The sequence below is a fragment of the Aristolochia californica genome, unplaced genomic scaffold, assembly GCF_029961685.1.
Source record: "Aristolochia californica isolate CCGP_79_NKW_82.1479 unplaced genomic scaffold, dmAriCali1.0.hap1 SCAF_6, whole genome shotgun sequence".
NCBI lineage: Eukaryota > Viridiplantae > Streptophyta > Magnoliopsida > Piperales > Aristolochiaceae > Aristolochia > Aristolochia californica.
The window spans coordinates 37,099,928-37,109,830 of NW_027182257.1; the positions used below are offsets into that span (position 1 = coordinate 37,099,928).

Consider the following 9,903-nt stretch of genomic DNA (forward strand, 5'->3'; position numbering starts at 1 on the left):
ACAACTGTACCACCCAATATGTATACATATCCAGTGGTACTCTTCCTGTCATCAATGTCTCCAGCCAAGTCAGCATCTACATTACCCTATAATCCCAAGTCTGACTTTTTGAAACATAAGGATGAGTCTACTATGCGTCTCAAATACCTGAGACTCCATTTCATTGCTTCCCAATGTTGTTTACCCGATTACTTATATATCTGCTCACAACTCCCACTGCATGAGCTATGTTTGGTCTAGTGCACACCATAACATACATGAGACTACCAATAGCAAAAGCATAAGGCACATTGGCCACGTAGTGTCGCTCTTGCTCTGTAGAAAGTAACTGCTCCTTAGATAGCATAAAATGACTAGCCAAAAGAGTACGCACTGGTTTTGCATCATTCATGTTGAATCTGTTCAGCACCTTCTTCACATATTCGTCTTGTGACTGTTTCAAGACATCAATATCCTTAGTAATCCTCATCCCAACGATTTGCTTTGCAGCACCCAAATCCTTCATTGCAAACTTCTTGGACAACTCCCTTTTCAACTTATCTATTTCCGGTTTGCAAACACTTGCTATCAACAAGTCATCAATATATATCAGTAGTATGATGCAGGAGTCTCACTTTGCGGCGAACTTGTATAAGTCTTGTTTATATTCTCATGCTCGTTTTTTCCTTCTTTTGTATTTATTATTATTGCTCTCATTAGTTTGGAATTAGAGCATCTAATTCCCAACAATATCTACATAATTTAGAGGATTTGAGCTTAATTAAAATTCAAATTGTCCTTGGTTAAGCTGTAAACAAATCAAGACTTGGATAAGCTAATTGGTAGTTATTGAAAATCTTTTTATTAGGTCTAGATGCTTGTACCTAGTCTCAATTTGTCATAAGTCCCATGTGTTCGGTAGGTACTCTAATTGGACGTTTGTGGTCTGTTGTTGCAAACGTGTTGATTGTTGATGGTGGATGTTCTAAATTTTAGGTAGAGAGTTCCCTAGGAGTAAATTAGAAATTAGAAATATTGATTGTGGAGTAAAAGTAGAGTATACTACAACTTTACAAATTATAGACAAATAAAGTTGGGGCCATCTCGGTTTAGTGTTTGAATTAATCACTGATACAGTAAGTATGGAAGCAAAATGTATTATTGTTTTATTCACTCTTCTCCATTTTTTAGAAGACCTTGCAGTTGCTCTTGGAACCAGTAACACCCAGTTCAGTTATTCTTTTTGAGAAGATTAAAAACACTTGGTTCAACTTATTGGCAGCTTAGTACTCGATTCCAACTTATTATTTGGTGCACATCGTCCTTATTCAATGATGAACTTGCTCCAGATTATTTCATGTGTCCTTATTAGTCTTAAGGATTTTTACTATTTACTAGTTATCAACTGCTATATAACAACATATTTGGTATGTGTTATTTTGGAATTGGATCAGACGTTATTGTTGAAGAAGAAGTCCTAAAATACTTGTATTGAACTGCTAGAGGGAATTCTGATTGATCGATCATACCATGTCATTGACCGATCAACTTAAAATTTCAACTCAACGGGAAGATATTGTTTGATCATACCATCGGTTAATAAGACACATTTTGACAAAAAAATAGTTATTACACTCGATTGATCAATCATCGACTTATACTAATAGATCAATGTAAACTCAACTTTTTGTCAAAGAGAAAAAAATGAGTAGTTTGGCTTTGAGAATTTATAAATATAAACCCTAAGAAGGAAACACTTTTAGACATATAAATGGATAAAAAGTGACCAGGTTTGATTCAAGAGGGAGACAAAAGATGATTGAAACTTTCTAACATCGGAATCTCATGTAAGACAATTGTTTTGTTTTTATACAATTTGACCAATTTGGAAAAAAACTATTCAAAAAAGAAATTCCGGAGTAAGGAAAATTTAGGACTAATATTTGGAATTTAGGATGAGGAAACGAGACTTCCAAATTCAAAAATTTCATGACTTTGTCAAAAGCAAAATTAAACTCATGAGGAAAGACATCTCTTAAGGAAACTCAAATAAGATGAGATAAAAATAAAATAAACTACTCAGGAAGGCAAAATACTCAAGTTGGTAAAACCTTGACTAAAGTTTGAAAACAAATAAGCAAATTAGTCAAACCAAGATTAGTAACTCAAAAAGTGAAGAAAAAATTGGGTTAAATTCTGATTTTCAAATGCAATACCTTTGATTATTCCAATGTTGAGATCTCTCTCTAGAAAGATCAAATTGAGAAATGATTTTGGGGTTAGAAATTAGATTCCTAGAGATTTCTTTTGGCTTATAAATTCTCAATATAAATTCTTGATTTTTTCGCATAAAAATTCTCAATAATTAAAATTTCTTATTACTAAATTTTTTTTGTTGGCTAACCTTTGTTGCTTCAAATAATTTCTCTTTATAAAAAACTCAGATTTTGAAAATTCTTTACATTGGAACTCAAATATTCTTTATAATATATAATTTTTTACATGAAAATTATAGTAAAATAGTGAAAAATCTAATGAAAAACATAACTAGGATAAAAGAAGATTAAAGTAAAAAATATTAAAACTCTTTTTTTCCCTCCGTTTCTTCTCCGTCTTCTCCTTTTCCGTGTCAAATCTATGCCCGCTTTGATACCAAGTTGATTTCTCGAACCTTCTCATAATTTTTACAAAGTATGATGACAACAAGGTAGAGAAAGAAGAAAAGAGAGGACAAAGGAGAAAGGAGAAACCTTAACTCATGGGAGAGGAAAAGAAGAAAGAAGCAAAGAAGAGAAATGAAAGAAGAGAGACTAGAACTGAATGCTCTAACCCATACCTGCATGCCTCTGTTTATAGTTAAAGTGAGAAGATTACAATATCAACAATACCCTTAGGCTACACACCTTTCAAGAAAAAAAAGACATCAAAAGATGTACACCATCTTATATAATTACAAGGTCATGTCACCTCTTATTTGAGGTTGCCCTATTTACCCTAATGACAATCTACACACATGAATGTCTTTTAAAAATTTATATTTAGTATATGAAAAGTTGTTTAAGTGATTATCACTTAAAAATCAAGTAAAATAACTGACACAGCACCGATTTTTCATAACAAACTAGAGGTTCTGTTTCCAATAATTTTACAAATAAGGGGAAGAGCTACAAGGTAAACCATTGAGGATTGATATAACCAAAAACTAAAACGACCGTTCCTTTGCTCAAAACTGTGGCAGGAAAGAACGCTCAACTCTAGGGAAAACATGGAAGTGGTTGAATCTAGGTACCAGAATTCTGGTTATGCCGTTGTGCTGGCTAGTGCTTTCTCAGGTTTTGATAGAACCAAACTTTGGGGCTGAAAAATATAAACAAAATAAGTGATTGAGTCAGAGATTTCAAATGAAAGGAAACAAAAATTAAAAACTGAACTAAATGATCTCATCAACGTGATTTTTCTAAAATCAAAGTGGAAGTGGTGGTTGGGAAGAATACCCTACTTCCATGCAAGAGAACTACATAAGAAGCACTTCAGAATACATATCAAATAAAGGCTAAAATTGTCTGTTAAATCTTACACCAGATCAATTATACCAGTTTCACACAACGGCTTACTAGTTGTTCAAATAGAAAAAGGTCAAAAGAAATATTTGCCTATTTTTTTACCAGCTTAAATATTCAGATCAGATTCTTACCGCAGCTAAATCCTTCTCATGCTTTGGTATGAATGCTGTGTCAATCTTACCATCTCTGAAGTCCTGCAATACAAAGTGCACAACCAGTGGTCAAATCAAACTTGACAAAACTTGAAAAGCACACCATTTACAGATGTAAGGGCAAATACATTCTTTCTAGATTAAGTTTTCTAAATGTCATCCCCAAGCAAAAATCGAGCTGAGGCTTAGGCCTGTTGCGATACAGTCATGTTATGAACTAGAGGCAATGGGTCAAGTGTCCCAGTTTACCACAGGGGAAAAAGGCTGCTAACATTTCAGCCACATGCAACTTACGACACTGTTCTTTCTGTTGCAGTTGAGTGACCAAAATATTAAGCCCATAAGAAAGGCAAAAACAATCGTTGGAGGAGCTTATCTATCCAAAATATTAAGCCCATAAGAAAGGCAAAAACAATCGTTGGAGGAGCTCATCTACCTCAATGTCGAGGATAAGTTTATGGTATTCGATGGTCGTTGGAATTCCTGAAGACAAAGTGAGTGGTTGTCAGCCAAGATGAGAAATAACAGCAGAGGTTTTACATTGCATAGAAAGCAAATTAAAGTTTGAGATACTGTCTAGATCCAAGCATTCACCAACCTGTGATGACTGTATCATTAAGAGCTCTTTTCATGCGCTCAATTGCCTTCTCTCTGGTTGGAGCCCAAACAATTAGCTAGAAGGCAAAGGAAAAAAGTCAGTAACTCCATGAATATACTGGTGATTACATGAATACTGAAGTGGGTAGGGGAAATAACTAGCATACCTTTCCCAACAAGGAGTCATAGCTGGGGGGAACCACATAATCAGGGTAGACATGACTATCCATTCTCACAAATGGACCGCCAGAAGGTAAGTAAGCTGTAATTTTCCCTGGCATCAGAAAGGAGGACAAAATTAAAATGAATTCACAAAAAGCTAGAACCTTGTCTAGCAGCTTTGCAAATAAGAAGGTATCCAGTCAAGAGTGGAATCTCCACCCATGCACAGACACACTTGAGCATACCAGGTCCTGGTCGGAACCCCTTGAAAGCATCTTCTGCATTAATGCGGCATTCAATTGAATGTCCCGTAAGTACAATATCTTCCTGTAGAAGAGAAGACCATTACAAAAATCTGCACATTGATAAATTTAAAGGTGCTTGACTTAAAATGATCATTTACCTGATTGTAACTGAGCCTTTCTCCAAGTGCCACACGAATTTGTTCCTCAATCAAATCAGTTGAAGAGATCATTTCAGTGACAGGATGCTCCACCTGCAATTTTACAGAAAAAAAGTTATCACTCACATATTTTGCATTGCCAAGAGAAGTCTTTCTGAAATCTTAGCAACAATTTACCTGAATTCTGGTGTTCATTTCCATGAAGTAGAAAGAACCTCTTTCATCCAGTAGAAATTCCACCGTTCCAACACCAATATATCCTATTGATGCTGCAGCAGCAACAGCTGCATCCCCCATGGCTTTCCGCAGTTCAGGAGTAAGAGCAGGAGATGGAGCTTCTTCCAGCAGCTTTTGATTCCTCCGCTGTTAGAGCAACAAATAACAATAATGTCTGCCCATCAAAACCCTAAATCATTCAAGAGTGACATACTGCATTTGCAGTGAAGAAGTGCTACAAAATATTTACTCTTATATGAAGATTGCTCTGCAAATTTGTACAATATTTGCCTCTAGCTAAGTTATTTTGCTCATCACTAGTCTCAAGTATCTGTCAGTGGTACCTGAATGCTGCAATCACGCTCTCCAAAGTGAACAACATTTCCATATTTATCTGCAAGAACCTGAAGATTCGATCCAATTAGGTCTATGAAAATATGTATGTGTGTGTGTGTGTGTGTGTGTGTGTGTTAAATTGGGTCGAAGGCCCTATCCCAAAATGACTAACCAACTTAGGAAACCTCTTTACCAACTAATAAACTCAAGATCTTTATACTCACTAATCTATGTGGGACTATTCCTTAACACTCCCCCTCACGTGTAGACTATCTTTTGTGGCTCTACAAGTGGATAATTTAGGAGTAAGCAATTTAGGTGTAGGCCCTCTTTTGTGACTCTACAAGTGGATAGTTTTTAGGTGTAGGCCCTCTTTTGTGGCTCTACAAGTAGATAGTTTTTAGGTGTAAGCCCACATATGAGTACCTGCTCTGATACCATCTTAAATTGGGTCGAAGACCCTATCCCAAAATGACTAGCCAACTTAGGAAACCTATTTACCAACTAATAAACTCAAGATCTTTGTACTCACTAATCTATGTAGGACTATTCCTTAACATAAATATACATAAATATATATATATAGATATACATAAATATATATATATAGATATACATAAATATATATATATATATATATATATAGATATATATATACATAAATATATATATAGATATACATAAATATATATATATATATATATATTTAGAGAGAGAGAGAGAGAGAGAGAGAGAGAGAGAGAAGCCTTCATCTTAGCTGACTTATGTATCTCTTTAGCTAATCACTTTCTAAGAATTCATAAAAAAATTCTCTATTTTGGAGCATCCATTGATCACCAATAAGACGAGTAAATTTTTCAGCCAATTTTAGCCTTCTACCCAATAATTTAATGGATAAACATACCGTTAAATTCAACATTATGCATATCTAATGTAATTTGATATACAGAGTTTGCGACAAGCCAATCTGACACAGGCATATTATTTGCATTCATTTATCAGCATATTTAATCTAACTAGTTTGATGTGAGGGCCCTTCTAAAAAGCATCAAATAAAGAAACTTACCCAACAGTATTTCTTAAACATTGCATGAGAGAGAGATGGAGAGGGGTCTACCTGGAACTCAATATGCCTAGGATTTTGGATGCACTTTTCCAAATAAACTCCATCATTCCCGAATGCAGCTTGAGCTTCACTCTTGGCTTGCTACAGAAATTAAAATGATAAACATGAATTCCAAACCAAAAAGACTGTCATCTTCTGTAACGCACAACTATAGCTGAACAATGTAAATTTATTTAAACTTAAAGAATAGACATGTATTACAAGGGCCAAAGTTTTAAAAATTCTCATGAAAGAAATTTAATTCATGGCCAACAACATAAAAGAGGTTAATAGAGTACCTGCAGTAACTTTACAAACTCATCGGGTTGATTAGCCAGACGCATCCCACGGCCACCACCACCAGCAGTTGCCTATTAAACAAGAAGACATAAGATAACTGTGACGATCGCATAAGGAAATGGTACGTTTTTAAATGTTTGGATGTCAAACAATGGAACATTCTTTTGAGAAGGAAACAATGGAAAATGTAAAATATCATCGAACATAAGAATAGGCATTTTTTGCATACATCTATTAGAAACCCTCCCACCAAACCAATTGTTTACCCCATTCATGGCCTGGAAAAGTAAAAATTTGCAGATAAATGTAAACAACAGTTTGACATGAAAAGAGGTCATGCCAGAAACATCTTTATGTGGAGGTAGTATACCTTGATCATCACAGGGAAACCAATCTCATGGGCAAGCTTGACAGCCTCCTCTGTGGACTGAAAATTTGAACAGATATTAAAAGTAAATCCATTCTCCAATCAAGTCATAATACCAGTAACAACTAGCTCCAAAGATTGAATATTTTAAAAGGAGATAGTTTCAGCTTCTTGACAACAAGGATAAACATTGATTAAAAAATATACTACCTGCACCAACCCATCACTGCCAGGTACTGTTGGGACACCAGCTTTTTTCATTGTCTCCCTAGCAGTTGCTTTGTCACCCATAACACGGATACTATCTGGCTGCAATGAACATCAAGCAATTCTAATTCAAACTCCATAAAAAAAAAACCACAAATTAAGAAGAAAATGGATGCTCGCACCAGAGATATCAGAAAACTAGGTATTAACCAATTATTGGAAAGGTCTTATGACAATCCCTGATCCTCAATTTTAAATATTCTCAAGACTTTCCTAGTTCAGTGGACTTAACCAAGTCTTGAGTAACTTGAATAGACTCGGCAATGGATAATGCAAACATTCCTAAAGATTCAGAGCTCTATATTCACTTTAAAATTACGTGGAACTTACATTGGGACCAATGAAATTAATTCCATGCTCTCTGCATATATCAACAAAAGCAGCATTCTCAGCAAGAAAACCATATCCAGGATGCAGCATGGTGCATTGACGACTTACAGCAGCAGACAGGACATTTGGGATGAACAAATACCTGTTAAATCATGAAAGAAAATACAAAATCAATCCTGACCACAAAAAAAAAAAAAAAAATTGCAAATGAGGATTTAATGGGAAATAAAATCCAAAGCCTGGACAATATACACCATATAAACTAAAAAGTTAAACGCTAGCCAGGACAAGGGATTTGAAAATTCTGAGACACTTATTCTGGTAATAGGTTAGAACCAATTTTGAATATTGTTCACACGACCCTGTTTTCTATAGTTCATCTATGACCAATCAGATGTTTAGTTTGTCATATTCTGTAGATCAGGACCTACAAATGGCCCATTCTGGTTGCATTCAAATGAGCAGCATCTAGAAATGTCTAAGAGTAGTGATTCTAAAGCAATGCATTTTGGTGTCAAATTATCAATCATAGATAATCATGATAGGGCATGCACGCTGCGTTGCTACAATAAAAGAAAAGGTATTTTGGTAAATTACGATTGGCTACTAGGTGCTTCCCCAATGCATACAGCCTCATCAGCCAGACGAACATGGAGCGCATCCCGATCTATTGTTGAGTAAACTGCAACACATGGGATTCCCATCTCATGGGCAGTTCGAATCACTCGAACAGCAATTTCCCCTCTATTCGCTACTAGAATCTTTTCATTCCGACAAGTTGCACTCAGTGCTCCTCCCATTTTCTTGGACTTCCGGCTTAGTTGAACTGCTCTTTGACTTAGAAAACGCAAACTACTTCCAACCATAAAGCTGCATTGTGAGCTCTTAATTCCTTTGGCTTGTCCCGCGAACAAACCCTTGTTACTGGAGCACTGGATGCCACACAGCCAAAAAATCAGAGACAAATCAAAGTAGCAAAACAATGAAAAGGTGCTTTGAATACTTAATTGAAAGATGACAAGAAAACGGATCAAATAGTTTTAAGAGTATTTAACTTATGAGATTTACAAGCCAAAAACAGCAACACCATGTGGGTCTTTCATTTTTTCTTTTTTAAAAATAGAAATGATATATGGCTCTTTTTTACTACCTGGTACAGTATTTTCTTTTTTCAAATAGTATTGTTTCATACTCCATTTCAGAACAAGAGCATATGTTCCGGTTAAAAGCAAATCCAAGTGATTAAGCATGGAAACAGAGCAATGAACTTCGGCCTTCTTTCTTTTTTTTTTAAATGCTTTTTCTTTTTTCTAAATTACTGTTTACAGAGAGGGGGAGATTCTAAATTTGTAGAGACCAGATTGGGTCAATAAACAAAAATGTGAAAGAAAACAAGCCACACAATTAAAAGCAAAAAAATTAATCAGTTAATAATTGGACTTGAAACTCTTAACCAGACCAACTTCACATTCTAGTTCATAAAAGCTAATTCTCAAACTTCTGAAACAAGTCTATATCGATTCCTCTTATTCAGATTTCAGAGACCGATCCATTCGCTAAAGACCCTCGAAAATTGGAACTTCCACTAGACCTTTCAAGACCAAAGTAACCATGGGAATGCCTCTGAGAATTCATCCAGTCCGCACACAAACTAATATTATTCCGCTACCACATAGAACAGGATGCGAGAAAAGCAACAACCTTTCTAAGTTAGAACTAATGACAAGGAAACAAAACAAGCAACTACAAGAACGAAATAGGAAAAGGGTAGTGACTTACACGAGGCGCGCAGACCGATTTGCAGACAATCATGGCATCCATGCTAAACCCAAAATCAAAGAAAAAAACACATCAGAGAAACGGAAGATTGAAACCGACGCAAATTACTTAATAAAAAACAGAACGCAAACAGAGACAAATTAGATCTGAAACAGTTATACGAGAAGTACCAGAAAAACGCGAGAGAGAAAAATGTAAGCTTTCCAGCAACACCGAGGCAGATGAGAATTAGTTGAGAAGGAGAGGGAAGTGACCGTTAAATCGAAGAAGCAACGGGGAAAAGTAGGGCGTCGATGAAATCGAGGAATGCAGCAGATTGAACTTTGAAGACTCCGCCGAGAAAATTG

General features: G+C 35.6%; 1 protein-coding gene across 1 annotated transcript; it reads right to left on the reverse strand.

Annotated features, from left to right (window-relative positions):
- Positions 1-2,800: 2,800 nt before the first annotated feature.
- LOC137933972 (biotin carboxylase 1, chloroplastic-like) lies at positions 2,801-9,903 on the reverse strand. Its single transcript, XM_068778130.1, has 17 exons — positions 9,727-9,903; positions 9,557-9,599; positions 8,375-8,709; positions 7,778-7,919; positions 7,391-7,489; positions 7,184-7,240; positions 6,813-6,884; positions 6,526-6,615; positions 5,417-5,476; positions 5,034-5,219; positions 4,857-4,949; positions 4,699-4,780; positions 4,459-4,565; positions 4,293-4,368; positions 4,131-4,177; positions 3,674-3,736; positions 2,801-3,336 (listed from the first exon to the last, which is right to left on the reverse strand). Exons 2-17 carry the CDS (start codon positions 9,596-9,598, stop codon positions 3,280-3,282), a joined length of 1,608 nt encoding a protein of 535 aa, XP_068634231.1. The 5' UTR covers position 9,599; positions 9,727-9,903; the 3' UTR covers positions 2,801-3,279.